At 40.2% G+C, this 19,866-nt stretch overlaps 1 protein-coding gene across 2 annotated transcripts in view; it reads right to left on the reverse strand.

The window, feature by feature from the left end:
• Window positions 1–19,866, reverse strand: part of LOC107728365 (bone morphogenetic protein 1-like) — a 51,832-nt gene that overhangs the window by 18,744 nt on the left and 13,222 nt on the right. For both annotated transcript variants that reach the window (XM_016538504.1, XM_016538502.1), the window contains 2 exons: window positions 13,594–13,718; window positions 2,987–3,102 (listed from right to left, as the gene is read on the reverse strand). In XM_016538504.1, coding sequence (XP_016393990.1) covers window positions 2,987–3,102; window positions 13,594–13,718 — 241 coding nt within the window. The remainder of the gene's footprint in view (window positions 1–2,986; window positions 3,103–13,593; window positions 13,719–19,866) is intronic.

Below are 19,866 nucleotides of genomic sequence, written 5' to 3' on the forward strand. Positions count from 1 at the left end.
TATAACTGATTAATTATAGTCTAAATAAAGAAATGTCTTTATGTGTGTGTGTGTGTGTGTGTGTGTGTGTGTGCGCGCGTGCTTGTGTGTGTGTGCGTGTGTGTATGTGTGCATGTGGGTGTTCTGTGTGAGTGTGTGGAGGAGGGTGCTTTCAACCTAGATATAGTTATTGCTGCAGGCTTTGGTAGCTATATATTGAAACGTCCCCTCTAGTTCACATGCCAGACACAAAGAGCATCCAAGGGGGGAATATTCAATTAGACACAACATCCACATCACAAATCCTGGTCTAATTTTAATCTCAGTTTCTGTGCTTTCATTTTCTACACATCAGAAGGCAAGTTTATCTCATGATTTATTGTCACCTGAACCCTGAGGATGAACTCTACAAATCGCAACTGCCTTTGTATGACATTTTTCTATTATTTGCAGTCAGGGTGGCTGAAATATACTGAACAAAATTATAAACGCAACACTTTTGTTTTTGCCCCCATTTTTCATGAGCTGAACTCAAAGATCTAAGACTTTTTCTATGTACACAAAAGGCCTATTTCTCTCAAATATTGTTCACAAATCTGTCTAAATCTGTGTTAGTGAGCACTTCTCCTTTGCCGAGATAATCCATCCACCTCACAGGTGTGGCATATCAAGATGCTGATTAGACAGCATGATTATTGCACAGGTGTGCCTTAGGCTGGCCACAATAAAAGGCCACTCTAAAATGTGCAGTTTTACTGTATTGGGGGGTCCGGGGGGGTCCGAAAACCAGTCAGTATCTGGTGTGACCACCATTTGCCTCACGCAGTGCAACACATCTCCTTCGCATAGAGTTGATCAGGTTGTTGATTGTGGCCTGTGGAATGTTGGTCCACTCCTCTTCAATGGCTGTGCGAAGTTGCTGGATATTGGCAGGAACTGGAACACGCTGTCGTATACGCCGATCCAGAGCATCCCAAACATGCTCAATGGGTGACATGTCCGGTGAGTATGCTGGCCATGCAAGAACTGGGATGTTTTCAGCTTCCAGGAATTGTGTACAGATCCTTGCAACATGGGGCCGTGCATTATCATGCTGCAACATGAGGTGATGGTCGTGGATGAATGGCACAACAATGGGCCTCAGGATCTCGTCACGGTATCTCTGTGCATTCAAAATGCCATCAATAAAATGCACCTGTGTTCGTTGTCCATAACATACGCCTGCCCATACCATAACCCCACCGCCACCATGGGCCACTCGATCCACAACGTTGACATCAGCAAACCGCTCACCCACACGACGCCATACACGCTGTCTGCCATCTGCCCTGTACAGTGAAAACCGGGATTCATCCGTGAAGAGAACACCTCTCCAAAGTGCCAGACGCCATCGAATGTGAGCATTTGCCCACTCAAGTCGGTTACGACGACGAACTGCAGTCAGGTCGAGACCCCGATGAGGACGACGAGCATGCAGATGAGCTTCCCTGAGACGGTTTCTGACAGTTTGTGCAGAAATTCTTTGGTTATGCAAACCGATTGTTGCAGCAGCTGTCCGGGTGGCTGGTCTCAGACGATCTTGGAGGTGAAGATGCTGGATGTGGAGGTCCTGGGCTGGTGTGGTTACACGTGGTCTGCGGTTGTGAGGCCGGTTGGATGTACTGCCAAATTCTCTGAAACGCCTTTGGAGACGGCTTATGGTAGAGAAATGAACATTCAATTCATGGGCAACAGCTCTGGTGGACATTCCTGCAGTCAGTATGCCAATTGCACGCTCCCTCAAAACTTGTGACATCTGTGGCATTGTGCTGTGTGATAAAACTGCACATTTTAGAGTGGCCTTTTCTTGTGGCCAGCCTAAGGCACACCTGTGCAATAATCATGTTGTCTAATCAGCATCTTGATATGCCTCACCTGTGAGGTGGATGGATTATCTTGGCAAAGGAGAAGTGCTCACTAACACAGATTTAGACAGAATTGTGAACAATATTTGAGAGAAATAGGCCTTTTGTGTACATAGAAAAAGTCTTAGATCTTTGAGTTCAGCTCATGAAAAATGGGGGCAAAAACAAAAGTGTTGCGTTTATAATTTTGTTCAGTGTAGTTACTCTTCATGGAAAGTAATGCATTACAATATTGTGTTACTCTGTAAAAAAAAAGTAACCAGCTGTGTTGCTTAGTTATTTTTCATGGAAAGTAATGCGTTACAATATTGTGTTACTCCATAAAAAAGTAACCAGTTGTGTTACTTAGTTACTCTTCATGGAAAGTAATGTGTTACAATATTGCGTTATTCTGTAAAAAAAACAACCAGCTGTGTTACTTAGTTACTCTTTATGGAAAGAAATGCTATAATATTGTATTATATTAATTTTGCGTTACTTTTTGTCAACTGGGTTTGCTTATTTGTTTTTTAATGACAAAAAAAGTTCACATTTCTCTCAACACAGGGACAGGTCAGTAAATAAATGGGAAAACAAAGTAACTTGTGCTATGTATTGGAAAAAGTAACTAAAAATTTTACTAAAATTGTACTAAATTTTACTAAAAACTTTACTACAGTAGTTAATTGAAAAAGTAATCAGATTATGTAACTCACGTTACTTTTAATGGTTTACCCCCAACACTGGTTATTTGCCATTTCTTTGTTATTAATTGTGAAATTTCTAGCAATTTCGGAGTAAAAATTGTTTCAACATCACTTTTTTTCACTGTAATCTGAAACTGTGAAATGTGGTAATGTATGTCAAAAAATAGTTGAAAATTTGGTTGTGGGAATCTCTGGAAACAGTTTTCAGTAATGACTGAAAGAATCAGTGAATCAGTTTTTTAAACTGGTTCATTGAAAAGAACTGGACAAACTGAGTGACCAAAATGAACTGGAATTCCCAACTCTATGTGGGAACAATATCACAATTTACTCAATTCCATAAACATTCTATAGGCCTAAAATTGTCTCTCACAACAGCTAATCAAAGCGATTCATCAGAGCTTCTGTTGTCTTCACCTTCTCTCCAGGTGTGACTGAAATTCTCCATATGCAGTGCATATATGCTGAATAACCATTCGGAAAACCAGGAGAAGAGAAGTTCCCACTGCTCTCCTGTAAACTGTCTCCACATCCTAAGAAAGACAGACAGAAAGAAAGGTCATGAGCTGTCTGTGTTCAAGAGGAGTTAAAAAGTGAACAGTTCATTACATAAACAAGATGCGATCAGTTACACAACGGCACACAGAGACAGTACGCTGCCTGTATATAAAACATTGTTGTGCGTCACAGAACGCAACAAACACAAAAGACCATGAAAAAGTCTGGATTGTCTTTCACAGTGTGCGCCTTGAGCACTTTCATGTTATGAAGCACATCTGCTTCTAATGTTACAAACCTGCCTAATATTCACAGCAAAGAGCAAGAGAAAAAAATAATAGTGCAGCAAAATTCAAACTAAATGCGTTTTAATTTATGTGGTGATGGAATTAATGAAACAGTTCACAGGCAGCATACTGTATTAAACGTGCTGGGTAATTAAACGCTCTGGTGGTCACTTTGGAAATACACATGGCAAAGTAGCATTGCTCCATTAAATATCAAAATATCAGCAGTTTCATAACATATTCATAAAACTTAGCATATGTAACAGATAATGTACAGCCATCTGTACAACACCAAACATTTAGGACTAGAAAAACAAAACAAAAACGAAAAGACATAAAAACATTGTTGTAAGTGGCCAAACATAAAATTTGACCATCTATATCTACAGTGGGTACGGAAAGTATTCAGACCCCCTTAAATTTTTCACTCTTTGTTATATTGCAGCCATTTGCTAAAATCATTTAAGTTAATTTTTTTTCCTCATTAATGTACACACAGCACCCCATATTGACAGAAAACCACAGAATTGTTGACATTTTTGCAAATTTATTAAAAAAGAAAAACTGAAAAATGCTCAGTATTTAGTAGAAGCACCCATTTGATCTAATACAGCCATGAGTCTTTTTGGGAAAGATCCAACAAGTTTTTCACACCTGGATTTGGCGATCCTCTGCCATTCCTCCTTGCAGATCCTCTCCAGTTCTGTCAGGTGGGATGGTAAACGTTGGTGGACAGCCATTTTTAGGTCTCTCCAGAGATGCTCAATTGGGTTTAAGTCAGGGATCTGGCTGGGCCATTCAAGAACAGTCACAGAGTCGTTGTGAAGCCACTCCTTCGTTATTTTAGCTGTGTGCTTAGGGTCATTGTCTTGTTGGAAGGTAAACCTTAGTTCCAGTCTGAGGTCCTGAGCACTCTGGAGAAGGTTTTCGTCCAGGATATCCCTGTACTTGGCCGCATTCATCTTTCCCTCGATTGCAACCAGTCGTCCTGTCCCTGCAGCTGAAAAACACCCCCACAGCATGATGCTGCCACCACCATGCTTCACTGTTGGGACTGTATTGGACAGGTGCCTGGTTTTCTCCACACATACCACTTAGAATTAAGGCCAAAAAGTTCTATCTTGGTCTCATCAGACCAGAGAATCTTATTTCTCACCATCTCGGAGTCCTTCAGGTGTTTTTTTTTTAATAAATCTGCAAAAATGTCAACAATTCTGTGTTTTTCTGTCAATATGGGGTGCTGTGTGTACATTAATGAGGAAAAAAATTAACTTAAATGATTTTAGCAAATGGCTGCAATATAACAAAGAGTGAAAAATTTAAGGGGGTCTGAATACTTTCCGTACCCACTGTAAATCTTCCCCAACATACTAAGTAAAACCTCATTTTCTCAATAAAATGCATATGAAGGTGATTAACAACCAGTCATTTTTAAAGAGATCTATTTTAAGACGGGGTTTAATTATTGGTCCTCTAGCAACCGAGTTTCTCCCTCACTTTCCCTCTAGAGGGCTTGTAAACTTACCTTGTTGAGCTGTTTACACTCCTTACATTCTCCACACATGCCCTGCACACATGTAAAACTAGAGTAGCAGAGATTCATCAGGCCAAGTGTGGAGTGGGTTCGGTGTTTAGAACCATTAACAAGTGGTCTGGCAAGCCACAGAAAGTGACAGATGCCGCAAAGAATGCTGTACAAAAGATCTGCCACACTTAGTTGCACCTTATTTTCTGCATCCTACCCTGCATATACGGCCACATCATCCACACGTGCCGACTGCATGAACACATCATACAGATTTCTCCACAACAAGCCTCAATCAGAATGTCAAAAACTCATAAACATATGTGTAAAATGAGCAAGAGTCCCAGCTGATATTATTCATGGGTGGCTTTTTTTTTTTTTACTAAAGCCATGCTAAATACAAATGTCTATATAAAATTGCAAAAAAAATAAAAAATTCCATTAGAGACCTATGATGTGCTTATCAGGGAATCACATTTTAAAATCAAATTTAAGACTTTTTAGGATGTAATACAATGAATATTGTATGTCCATACAGAACAAACCTATACAATCTCAAAATAAATCATTAATCTCAGATTATTTTACCAGATTAAACAGGCTGGGGTACAAATTCAACAACGAGTTAATAAGGCTTATGAGCAAAACAGGGTAGCAAAGTTTAAAAGACATGTTTTATTCAATATATATATATATATATATATATTGCATCAAAATGGCCTCACATGTATATGTATATACTTTTTGCCAATAAAAGCATTTAAAACTTATGATATGCTTATCATTGTTTTTCAGTATACCATAGAAACATGTGGAAAAATAATCTACAAATACTGAAGCAGCAAACTTTACAAAACACAAAATTTATGTCACTGCCAAAACTTTTGGCCATGACTGTACAAGTACTAAAAACAAATAAGATTTTTTTGGAGGGGCTGAACATAACTTGTGCATCCATTCTCTCATTTTCTTCAAAGTAAAAATTGCAGTGACGCACAAAGGAAATATATTATAGTTTACATAAGCCAGACATTGTAACGAGTGCACACGTGAAAAGTTTCTCGTGGGCACACAATAGTTCCCTTTCCGTCAGTCACTTCGACACTGTGTCAAAGTTCCGACACTAGGGGTCGCACTTGGTAGCCCAGACACCTCTGACATCATTCAGAAAAGGCCAATGACAATTGGCTAGCAAAATATGCATAGCTGGCCATTCCCCGGACATCCGGTATAAATAGGCCAGCGTGGCATTTGCTCACTCGTTCTGTTCATCCGAGCTGATGCAGTGTCTCTCTGTGAGATTAGCAGCATTCATTCACCTCTCAAACTCTCGTCGTTGGATCTACGGCACAGGCAGCGGTCTTTCTCTCTCTGTACACAGCTAAGTGTCGTGAGAGTACCCCTGGGTGCTTCAGCAGCGATTTTGAGAGCTTATTTCCACTAAAAGAGCAACATTCTCTAAAAGAGCAATTTCATAGGTGGAATTGTGTGTATCACATCATGCCTTTCCATCCATGTCCTTCAGGTTGTGGGTTCTACATCTCGCCTTCTGACCGGCATGATCGCTGTACTTAGTGTTTGGGCCGCGCCCATGCTGAAGCAGAACTCGTGGATGATGCGTGTCCTCTATGTGAGGACATGCCCATCGGCACGCTCCGCTCGCGGCTCGCGTTCTTTTCCAAAAGACTGCGAGTCACTCTTTCTGCTTCCCATTCCGGTCCTTCTACCTCCGGGTATGAGGCCGCAGCGATGTGCGTTGGGGAAGAGTGTAGGGAGAAGGGAATGGCTCTGCCGGTTGACTCCCCATGGACTTCCCGATCCTCCAATGTGTTGTGCACCCCGGTAGAGCTTCCGGATGAGTTTGAGAGCTCATCTTTAGGCGAGCTGAATTTCTCATTCGGGGCTCGTGAATAAGATGAGGTGTCACTCGCAGCATCGGAGGGTGGGCTAGAGCCATCTAATGCAGATGCCTCAGCGGAACCAGTCCCCACAGGGGTTGAGTTTCAATCTGAGGCGGACGCTGAGATGGCAGCCGTGCTTGCCCAGGTGGCCAAGAGCATCAGGTTGGAGTGGACTCCTCCACCCTGTCCCGAATGTTCGCGGTTTGATGATTGGTTTCTGGGTGACTCCAAGCCAAGACCAGCCCCAGCTCCTTTCTTCCCGGAGGTGCACGAGGAGCTGACGAAATCGTGGAAGGCCCCCTTCTCAGCCAAGACACGATATACCAGTTCCTCCGCCCTCACCGCTCTCAAAGGGGGTCCAGCAAAGGGGTACACGGAGGTCACTCAGGTGGAGAGAGCGATTGCGGTGCAGCTATGCACTGCGCATTTATTTGGAACGCATGCAGAGTTTCAGATCTTCTGAACAGCTCTCTGTCTGCTTTGGAGGTCAGCAGAAGGGGAATGCTGTCTCCAAACAAAGGATTTCCCACTGGATTGTGGATGCTATCCTTAAGGCCTATGAGGCCAGAGGCTTACCATGCCCACTGGGAGTGAGGGCTCACTCGACCAAGGGCATCACGGCTTCATCAGCCTTAGTGAATGGTGCCTCACTAGCAGACATTTGTAAAGCTGCAGGTTGGGCTACACCTAACACATTTGCCAGATTTTATAATATGAGAATGGAACCAGTTTCATCTAGGCTGTTGAACACTAGTTCTTCGACTTAGATGGCTGGTAGGGCGTGGAGCTTGCTTAGTGCTTCCCCTTTTTGAGGTGAAATATTGCACTTATTGAGTCCAGCGAGACAATTTCATATGTCGATTATTAATGGCCCGCTGGTATATAGCGCTCATACAAATCCCATAATGCACAACAATTGTTACCGTGCGGTCATGACCTCCAATCACCAAGCAACAGATCGCAGCACCAGCCCCTCCTCCCTGCTGCACTGTTGACATAGCCTACTCATCAGGGTTGAGCAGATAAATTGTTCAGTGCTTAAAATATCCCCAAAAGAAATGGCCAAACGAAAAGTGGACTTTGAAAACAGGGGTTTTCAAAAACGGTGGGAGGCAGAGTATATGTTTGTCGACATTGGAGGTAAACCTGTCTGCCTTGTTTGCGGTGGTAATATGGCCGTAATTAAAGAATATAACATAAGACGGCACTATGAGACGAAACACGAGGACAGGTACAAAGATCTCAACATACAGCAGAAGCTACAGAAGGTAGAAGAGCTTAAAAGGGGGGAAGTCGTGGCTTAATGGTTAGAGAGTCGGACTCGTAACCCAAAGGTTGTGGGTTCACCATACTTGGCCACATGTCACGTCCCTTAAAAAGAGTCTAGTGTCACAGCAGACTATGTTTACAAAAGCAAAATCGCAAAAGTGAAGCTGTTGTGAAAGCTAGTTATATAGTGGCAGAAGAGATCGCTAAATCCGCCCGGCCATTTACAGAAGGAGTTTTTGAAGAGCTGCATGATTAAAGTGTGCGATGTCCTGTGTCCAGACAAAAAACAAGCATTTTTAAATGTAAGCCTAAGCAGAAATACCATTGCTGTTTCGGTGTGTGAGCTTGCCACTGATTTACAAGCACAGTTGATAGAAAAGGAAAAAAACTTCATTGCATACTCCCTTGCTGTGGATGAGAGCACTGACATGACTGACACTGCACAGCTGGCAGTCTTCATCCGTGGAGTGGACTCCAGTTAATGCGTTACAGAAGAACTTTTGGGTATTAAGTCAATGCATGGCACAACCACAGGAAAAGACATATTTGAAGAAGTATCTAAATGTGTAAATGACATGAAACTGCCCTGGGACAAACTCATGGGGACTGACGACTGACGGAGCACCCGCAATGTGCGGGGAAAAGAGTGGACTAGTTGGAAGGATGCGGGAGAAGATGCAGAGGGACAATTGCACATGTGAGCTGACAGTTTATCACTGCATTATCCACCAAGAAACGCTGTGCGGTAAAGCCCTTAAGATGGAACCTAATGAGCACTGTGACACAGACAGTTAACTTTATAAGAGCCAGAGCCTTAAATCACCGCCAATTTCAGTCTTTTCTGGAGGAAATACATTCTGAACTTGGTGACGTACCCTATCACTCAGAGGTGCGATGGCTAAGTCGAGAAAAAGTGCTCAACAGATTTTTTTGAGTTGCGTGAGGAAATCTGTCAGTTCATGGAAAGTAAAGGAAAAGACTCCACAGTTATCCGGGATGAAAAGTGGTTGCATGAGTTAGCATTTCTATGTGACATAACTAAGCATCTTACTGCATTAAACCTCCAGCTTCAGGGATGGAACTGTGTGATCACGGGCATGTATGATGCAGTGAAAGCTTTTCAAGCCAAGCTACGCCTGTGGGAGATTCAGATGCAGCAAGGAAATTTATGTCACTTTCAGTGTTGCCAAACAATCACAAACCAAGTCTCCAACGCTGCATTCCCAAATGCGCATTTTGTTGATAAACTGAGCACACATCGTGCTGAGTTCACACGACGCTTTGCTGACTTTGAAGCACAGAAATTTAATTTAGAATTGTTCAGTAATCCATTTGCAGTTGACATGGAAAAAGCACCTGCAAACATTCAGATTGAGCTGATAGAACTTCCAGTGTAATAGCATACTCAAGGCAAAGTATGACACTGTGGGGCCCGCACAGTTCCCCAGCTTCATTCCCGAAACGATGCCTCAACTTCGCTTACAAGCTGCTCGAATGCTCGACATGTTTGGTAGTACATATCTGTGTGAGCAACTTTTTTCTTTGATGAAAATGAACAAAAACGCACACAGAAGCCATCTCACTGATGAACTCCTCCACTCCACTCTGAGAGTTTCCACAGCTCTGAACCTAACCCCAAACATTAATGAACTTGTGTTATTGAGAAGATTTACAGGATTCTGGCTGTTCAGATTTCTGATTAAAACAAAAAGTCATTTTAGTCTGTTCAATAAATGTAAATCTGTTTGGCCCATGACCTACACTGTGTTTTAAATGTTGGCCCCTTCTGTGATTGAGTTTGACACCCCCGCCTTAGACAGACAACTGATCTGTCTTGTTTCTGTGCTTGGTAGTTCTCCCCTCACGCAGAGCACATCACAGAAACCTTCCCTATGTAGTACTTCCCTTCAGTGATGTACATGTTACATGTTACCTCCCCAAGTTGGGTAGGACGTGGTCTCCGTAGTGTTCTTTCTCCACTGGGCACGCAATAGTTTCTCGTGGTCACACAATAGTTTCTCGTGGGCACGCAAAAGTTTCTTGTGGGCACGCAATAGTTTCTCGTGGGCACGCAATAGTTTCTCTTGGGCACGCAATTTCTTCATTTATGCACTTCATTTCCAGCGATATCGTTGACTTGATTGCAAATGATTGCAAAGATACTACGCAAGTTTCTCGTGGGCACACATTAGTTTCTTGTGGTCATGCAATAGTTTCTTGTGGGCACGCAATAGTTTCTCGTGGACACGCAATAGTCTTGTAATAGTTTCTCTTGGGTACGCAATAGTTTCTAGTGGGCACGCAATAGTTTGTTTCTCTTGGGAACGCAAAAGTTTCTCATGGGCACGCAATAGTTTCTCGTGGGCACACAATAGTTTCTTGTGCACACGCAAATTTCTCATAGGCATGCAATAGTTTCTTGTGCACACGCAAGTTTCTCGTGGTCACGCAATAGTTTCTCGTGGGCATGCACATTTCTCGTGGGCTCGCAATAGTTACTTGTGCACACGCAATTTCTCGTGGGCACGCAATAGTTTCTCGTGGACACGCAATAGTCTTGTGGGCATGCAAAAATTTCTCATGGGCATGCAATAGTTTCTCGTGGGCACACAATAGTTTCTAACAGGCATGCAATAGTTTCTTGTGCACACGCAAGTTTCTCGTGGGCATGCATTAGTTTCTCGTGGTCATGCAATAGTTTCTCGTGGTCACGCAATAGTTTCTCGTGGGCACGCATTCGTTTCTCGTGGTCACGCAATAGTTTCTCGTGGGCATGCAAATTTCTCGTGGGCTCGCAATAGTTACTTGTGCACACGCAATTTCTCGTGGGCACGCAATAGTTTCTCGTAGGCACGCAATAGTTTCTCGTGGGCACACAATAGTTTCTCATGCACACGCAATAGTTTCTTTTGCACAAGCAAGTTTCTCATAGACACACAATAGTTTCTTTTGCACACGCAAGTTTCTCGTGGGCACGCATTAGTTTCTTGTGGTCATGCAATAGTTTCTTGTGGTCACGCAATAGTTTCTTGTGGGCACACAATAGTTTCTCATGCACACGCAATAGTTTCTTTTGCACACGCAAGTTTCTCGTGGGCACGCATTAGTTTCTTGTGGTCATGCAATAGTTTCTTGTGGTCACGCAATAGTTTCTTGTGGGCACACAATAGTTTCTCATGCACACGCAATAGTTTCTTTTGCACACGCAAGTTTCTCGTGGGCACGCATTAGTTTCTTGTGGTCATGCAATAGTTTCTTGTGGTCACGCAATAGTTTCTTGTGGGCACGCAATAGTTTCTCGTGGACACGCAATAGTCTTGTGGGCATGCAAAAATTTCTCATGGGCATGCAATAGTTTCTCATGGGCACGCATTTGTTTCTCGTGGTCACGCAATAGTTTCTCGTGGGCATGCAAATTTCTCGTGGGCACGCAATAGTTTCTTGTGCACACGCAAGTTTCTCGTGGGCACGCAATAGTTTATCATAGGCACGCAATAGTTTCTCATGGGCACACAATAGTTTCTCGTACACACGCAAGTTTCTTGTGGCCAGGCATTAGATTCTCATAGGCACACAATAGTTTCTCGTGGGCATGCAATAGTTTATTGTGCACACGCAAGTTTCTAGTGGGCACCCAATAGTTTCTCATGGGCACGCAATAGTTTCTCGTGGACACGCATTAGTTTCTTGTGGGCACGCAATAGTTTCTCGTACACACGCAAAAGTTTCTCGTAGGCACGCAATAGTTCAGCCATCTTAGTCGAATTTACTGGAGTTTAAGGACATGAGGAGGCTATGCTGCATCTGGGAGGATCTTGAAAAATTTGGGGAAATTCCAACTTATGTCAAGAAGATGACAGGAGTATAAAAGACTGATGAGCAGATTGCTGCTTCGGATACTGATAACGTCAGTACCCCTGGCGCCTAGAAGCTCAGAGCAGGGCAAGACAAGAAACTCAAAGCTAAAGACAAGAAGCGGACTACACCTTTGATTGAAACCGTGATTACTGTATTTTAAACTTCAGTGTTTGAGGATTATTTGCCGTTATATTTTTGTTTATAAAAAGAAATATGACCAATTAAATGAAATTTAATTGATTACAAAAATTGCCTACCAAGGTTTTGATATATAGTGTTTTAAGACTTTGAGTAAGAACATACCACAAAGGAGTCCTTTTGACCAAGTTGTAATTAATTTGAAATGCTTAGAATTTAGGCCAGACTGGACTTACTTTACCTAACCTGAGAATAATAAATTATAAGGTTAAAGGTGTTAAGATCAAAGTACACACCGCAAAATAAATTTTTATGACCTTAAATTTGATAAAACCAAATTTAAGACATTTTAAGAGCTTTTAAGTACGGCTGGTTTGGACATGTGTTTGAAGGTTTACACATTCACTCTCTGGTAGTGTGTGTTTGAACATATCTGTAAAGTTTACATGAAAAATGTCTTGACCCCCTTGTACTGTGTTTAGTTGCTGTATACTAGAAAGCAAGCGTTCTCTCCTCTGTTTTATCAGGGAAAGAAGACAAATTACAAACTTCCTGAGCTTGACCAGTGACCAGACTCTGCCTTCCAGAGCCCGGGAGTCACGGAGACCGTCGCCAAGATACCGCACCACATCAATTGTGGATGCCATGTTATTTCCAGACAACGTAATCTCAATGTAATCCCACCAAAGAACTCTGAAATGGGGGCAAATGCCACTGAATGACACTAAAAGTGTTTTACATGAGCATTTTTGTCTTGCTTTCCATAAAAAATATCTAAACATCCTTCAAACAAGGCAAATTCACTTGAAGCGTTTGCTTGATGTAATTTTACATCTAATGATAAAATGTATGTTTATAAATGTAACCTTCTCCCTTTAAATACTTTGGTCAATTTATGCAATTTTAAATTATTTATTTGAAAGAATTAAAAGAGCTGTTTCATGTCTATCATTGTATTGTTCAACTGGTCGATGTTGATATGGGATTTAGAAAGTAATTACTAATACGTAATGTAATACTTTTTAGAAAGAGTATTTACTACAGTAATCTAATTACACTGTTGAAGATGTAATTAGCAGCTAATAATTCATTTCTTTTTTAGAGTAACTTAACCAACGTTTTCTCCTTTCAACAAAGGAACAATCCAAGACAATCTAATCCACTAAAGAAAAAAAACTAATTCAAAATATATTGTCTGAAACCAAAATGCCTTAATTTCTTATTCAGTTTTCTTAATATATATAACTATTTATTTAGTTTTAAGCACGTTTAGGTGTATTACCGGAAAACAAGACAAAACACTGATAGAGAACATTTGTTTGTTTTTTTGCATGACTTTGCTGTCCAGACCTGAATACTTGTGAAGTTTGCAGTCAGACATGTTTTCATGATGAGCTTACAGTTTCCAATGACCCAGATTTTCTATCTTCACCATCTTTTACTCTTGTTGAGTCTGACAGGAGCTTCTACTTATTTATACAGAAGGATGATGATGTGACAGTTTAGCCTTCTGTAATTCTAAATGCTTTATATGTGTAATTTTCTTACTTGGACACTTGTAAAGTTTGCGTGCCTGTGCGATGTCTCCTTTACTCAATCTGGTCCTCTGACCGATGGGCGGCCGAACTCCGTTCACATCATATCGTGGCAGAATGGTGTCCAAAAATATCCCTCTGTCAGGAAAAAAAAAATCACTTAAATCAAAATGAACAGACACATAAAGACTATCTGTCTTATTATGTTAATCCCCATTCACTATCTCTTGTTTCCAGGAATGTCTAACAAAACTCTCCACACCCACACACAGAGTCATGGGTACTTGTATAAACACATATGTTATCTCACACTTTAAGATGCAGTGGCAAGTTTCAGCAGAAGTACAGAATGTGACGGCTAGGACTCGATAGGCTGTAAAGTCATTTGTGGAGCAGACAACAATCCGAAGGGAATTCAAGCCGTGTTATCTGTGAAAGCAGTCATGAAAGTTGCAGCCTGTGGCTCGCCTGCTCTTCTGTTGTTGTTTTCTGTGTAACACTATGTACAATCTTGAGTCTCAATATTGAGAGCTCCGCCTTGGTCTGCAAAAATTTCATAGCTTAAATTCAGCATGAGTATGTATTATTTGAGTCCAGCGCTGCAGGTGCTGTAATCTGACAGTGTTTTATAAAGCAAAAACACAGACAGATCTGATCCATATGTACATAAGTCAACTATAGTGTATATGGACAGTGTTGGGTAAGTTACTCTAAAAAATTTATTAATTATTAGCTACTAATTACATCTTCAACAGTGTAATTAGATTACTTGACTAATTACTTTCTCCCAAAAGTATTGAATTACTAGTAATTACTTTCTAAAGCCTGTGTTATACTTTCCGCGTCCGCGAGTCCGCTAGGGTCCGCTATGGTATGCGTGACAGAAAAATCGTCATCGGAGAGTGTGCACAGAGGCTCTGAGCGGACATCCGCGTGCCTCCCATTTTTTGTCAGTAGGCTGTGTGAAGAAGCCCGTTGCTACTCGTACCTGTACAATCCGTCGATAAAACAATATAAAGACAGTCAGATGTGCAATAACTCTGGGCAATTCTTTGTTCACATGTTTGTTTACTGTTCAACCGATCTACTGCGCATGTATGGAACACGTCAGTGGAGCGGACCATCAGCGTATGCTTTAAGTATAAATACAAGTAGTCCGCGTCCGCGCTGTTCGTATACGCATCCGGATTGCTCATGCGGAAAGTATAACACAGGCTTAAATCCCATACCAACCTTGAACAGTTGAACAATACAAGGAAATTAAAATACGAAGACATTGAAAACATGCATTTTAACATTAGATATTAAATTTTGATGTTAAATACACTATTGTTGTATACTGAATTGTCAAATATTCAACATGGTATTTAATTCAGTTACACCAGAAGTAACTGTAATTACATTACAGAAAAAGAAGTAATCCATTAGTTTACTTTTTTAAGAGAAAAGTAATTGAATTACAGTAATTAATTACCTAGAAATGCATTACACCCAACACTGCATATGGAATTGAATGTGAAAGTAAACCCCACGAGCACTTCCTGTGACAAGTTTGGTTGACTTCAGAGAGATTTGACATTGTTTATAATGCTTACATTTGCTATTGAATACACAACTGTAAAGTACAAAATGTGATGCACCGAAACAATGAAAATGCAATGAATGTTTTCATTTAGTCAAAAATCGGAAATTAAAATAAAGTTTCAGTAATTAAGTTTGGTAGTCAAGTATTTTGTGCAGGGTGTCATGTTCTCGGTTAGTAAGCTAAACAAGTTGTAGTACAATTTTTTGGCAATGATAATTCAAAGGAACAAATGTTACATATTGCTACTCTAGTATTGATGCACTGAAATGAAAATTCTGGATGCACTTGGCATAAAACCATAATGAAAATAGATTTTATTCAATAATTAACACTCCTTTCTAACTGACTATCGAGTTTATGGACTTTGAATGTCTTGCCTGAGGTAAATGTAATGTTACATGACATTATTGTTGACATGATACATTTCAGTAAGTTGTTCCGTTTATTTCAGCATGCTTTCTGATGTGTATTCATGTTTATTTGGTGCCATAACTAGTAGTAGAGGAAGAGATGATCGATTCACATGCCGCTTGAACTGATGCAGACAGAGCAAACTGTCACGCTACATTAAAAAGCGGCAACACCATATTTATTGTTTGTATTTTGTGATATAATTGACATAATATGAAAGCTGAGACTTTGTTTCATATTAAAGCACAAAGCTTATTGTAATTATTGGATGGCATGTGCGCTAAAAATGTTTAGTGAAGGTCAAGTAACAGAAAACAGCACAGACTAAAAGACTGATCTTTAGATTTACGAATCTATAATCCAGAACTAGCATCCACACAGCTGACCTGTTAACCTATTTGGAGTTTATCCACGTTGTGTCATGAAACAGATGCTGACACAGTCAAAACGCACCATCAGAGAAGCACTAATTAAATATCACTGTTTCGGTCAATGATTTCGGCCTTCCAAAACCAAAACTTTTCAGCCAAAAGTTCCCGAAACCAAAAATCGCTGTTTTGGTTGCTGGTATTTTCAGTTGAAGAACTTTTGATTGCTGAAATTTCAGTGCATCGCTATACTCTAGCATAATTTTTGGTCACAATGAAGTGCGTCCACATAGCTGACAGATTTACATGTTGTAGCTTATTCACAATGTGAACACAGAATAAACAGTCAAAAGGAGTTATGGAAGAAGCTTATGGAAGAAGAATTTTTTCGGTCAATGTAGTGTAAAATGTATGTTTTGGCTTTACAAAATCTCCATTCAATTTTCTGTGAAAGTGAAGACATTAAAACGTGCATTCAGAACTTGTGGTTATTTTTGTATAATGATGTTCCAGTATTCCAATAATAATTTGTGTAAACTGTAAATAGATAATTAATACAACACAACAGCCCCTGAAATAACCGCACATCCACACAGTAACAGAGGCATTGGGATATTTCTTGGCATGGTGATTCTTCTTTAGCTGGTTTAAGGACCGTGAGACACAAGGTATAATGACAATACTAGTTTCCTTAGGTTACTAACATTTAACAGGTGATTCGATCAGCTGAGACGGATTGCAGTTTACATCTGATTTTAATGTCTCAAATTAGTCTGTGACCGCAAATGTTTCAGGTATATGTGTGGCCTTTTCTAAACATTTCCAAAATGACTTAGCTTGTTTTGTTTCAGATTACTTGTTACATTACAAATCTGTTGCGAGACTGGCCCGGACCACCTCTGAATGTGGTTTAAGAGAGCAGATCACACACTTTTCCAACCCTGGAAGACTACAACTGTGTTACATCAAACCAATCAACGGGAGTCTGGATGAAGATGACTCAAACCATAATAAAAACCCCACTGGTCTGATGACTCTACAGCACTGACAGAAAAACAATGACCTTTCCTGGGACAGTCACTAAATCCGGCAGGCCTGAGACAGAGAGTGACCACTAAACTAGCAGCTGAAACATGGCCTGAATTCATGTTTTACTTGGCAACCTCACACGGAGCAAGAACCTCCTGCGTGATGTCACGGGACTCCTGATTGGCCGCTCCAGGCCTGATGCTTCCTTAAATGTCATGACATCATGAGAGCATGTGGTTGTAAATAATCTCTAAACAAAAGAAATGCAGAGTAAATATGGAAGGGATTTGATCTTTCCATCACATCCCCTTCTCCAGTCCTACTAACTCTGACTGAAAAAAACATTTGCTCAGTTCAACAAAGAGTGATTCAGTATCAAAAAACCTGTCTGTTTTCTCGCCCTTCTTTTCGTACTTTGACACTCTTTGCTAGTTTATCGTCGAGCTTTTCACTCGGCGGCGGCCAGCGAGGGTTTGCTCATTTGTTTGTTCCCATGGGAACCTTCCAGTCAACAGCAGGCATGTTCAAATAGGGAAGGATGGCCTTTCCAAAGCTCAACTACAACCTTTATATGAGAGAAATCAGCAGAGAAATGCAACCCACATTTTAAATAAATAAACAGTGTAGTGATTTAAATATGTACTATCTTCAGGTTCAAATCAAACAAATCAAAGACACTTAAAGCTACAAGAGACAACATCATTTTAATCAAAAGATCAAAACTACTATACATGTAAATCTCATGAAAAAAGTGAATTTTTTATTTAATATTAGGGCTGTCATCATTAACGCGTTAACGCATGCGATTAATTTTCAATAAGCTACATTTTATTTAGGTAAAACAATATTTTTACCTTTTGATTTTGTGGTGAAATGTGACCTGGGCATGTTTTTGTAAGCTTCAGCCTTATTGTGGGTCTGTGAGTACAGGGCTGAACAGTAGATGTGTGGGCTGGTGTCATCTCACACTGAAGACATACTGCAAGCTCTTTATTTGCTTTTGGCTCAACTTGCCAGTACCTATTTCAAGAAGAAAAAGCTCTGTGAGCAGGGTGGGTGGAATAGGGGCCAGGAGACAAAGGAGGAAGTCGAAAAACATGCCCCAGACAAAAAGCTAGGAGGATCACCCGCTTCTCGGGGAGAAAAAAATCTGAGGGAAGGCCATGAAATCCTCCAGATACAAGTGCAATCAAAGAGCCTGTCTTCCCACGGAGATTTACAGTACGAGTACTCTTCAAACACAGCAGGGAAGATGGAAAAAAAGACAACAGGACAAACAGAACGCAGAGACTGTTAGCTTCTCTCAAGCTGCTGCGAGCTTTCTGATGTCCTTCTTGCAAAGTCAAGATGCATAAATCCATGTAATTTACCCTTTAATTTCTGGTATAACTGAGAAAAAAAAATCTGAGGGTCAAGAGAGGAGGAATACATGATAAACTCAGAAAACCCAGAGGCTTCAACCATACTGAATCTAGTAATCATTTAATAATCATGGGTGGCTCTGAAACGAGAGGAAGCCGTGGATGAGTTCACCATGTCATCTATATCTGCTCTGTGCTATACTTAACTCTGGGATTGAGTTTTCCAGCCCACTCCCAGAGGATGGTTTACAGACAAACCAGTCCTTGTAGTGTCCTTGCAAATAGATAAAACTTCCATCCTCACTGTACCTCTCACACCAATATCTGGAATATACACTGCCGTTCAAAAGTTTGGGATTTTGGGGTTTTTAATGTTGTTGTTTTTTTTTTATAAAAACATTTTTATTTTAAATAAATGCTGTTCTTTTTAACATGTTATTCATCAAAGAATCTTGAAAAATATATCACAGGTTCCAAAAAAAAAAAAGCAGCACAACTGTTTCCAACACTGATAACAAATCAGCATATTAAAATGATTTCTGAAGGATCATGTGACACTGAAGACTGGCATAATATCTGATGAAAATTCAGCCTCGCATCACAGAAATAAATTATAAATAGGAAACCACTGTTTTAAATTGCAATAATATTTCAAAATATTATTGTTTTTTTTCTGTATTTTTGATCAAATAAATGCAGCCTTGATGAGCAGAAGAAACTTCTTTAAACATAAAAAATCATACTGATCCCAAACTTTTGAACAGCAGTGTATAACGATAATTAAGGCTTTACTAAAAACCGACATCTCCATAGTTCCTCTTTATTCTTAAATCACAATCTTTATTCTTTTACTCAAGAACAGAGCCAATTTAACAGTAAAATTGTAGTTAAAAATAATCTGTTTCCACTAAATCAACATGATGAAGAACATCACAATCACAATGTTGATTCAGTATGAGCAGGAAAGTTCTTTGTCTGTATAAGCAAAAATATTTTCTTTAAAATAATATCTTTGTCAATATTTTATGTTATATCAGAAGGTTCAAACATTCACTGATGCTTCAGAAGGAAAAGCGATGCATTAAGAGCCAGGGGGTGTAAACTTTTGAACAGAATGAAGATTTGTACATTTTTATTATTTTGCCTAAATATCTTTTTTTTTTCTTTTTTTTTCTCATTTAGTACTGCCCTTCAGAAGCGACAGAAGATACTTACATGTTTCCCAGAAGACAAAATGAGTTAAATTTACCCTGATCTTCAAATTCAAAAGGTTTTCTCCCCAACAGCTCTTAATGCATTGTGTTTCCTTCTGAAGCATCAGTGAGCGTTTGAACCTTCTGTAATAGTTGCGTATGAGTCTCTCTGTATATTAGTGTGTGTGTGTGTGTGTATATATATATATAAAAGGGTTCAAATACACAAACATGCTGAAAAACCAAAGTATTTGTGGGACCTGAGGGATTTTTCTGAAAACAGAACTGTTCAGGACAAACAAGGGACTCATGAACAACTATCACAAAAAAAAAAAAAAA

Source organism: Sinocyclocheilus rhinocerous, unplaced genomic scaffold, assembly GCF_001515625.1.
Source record: "Sinocyclocheilus rhinocerous isolate Xijiao unplaced genomic scaffold, SAMN03320098_v1.1 scaffold2232, whole genome shotgun sequence".
Classification (NCBI taxonomy): Eukaryota; Metazoa; Chordata; class Actinopteri; order Cypriniformes; family Cyprinidae; genus Sinocyclocheilus; species Sinocyclocheilus rhinocerous.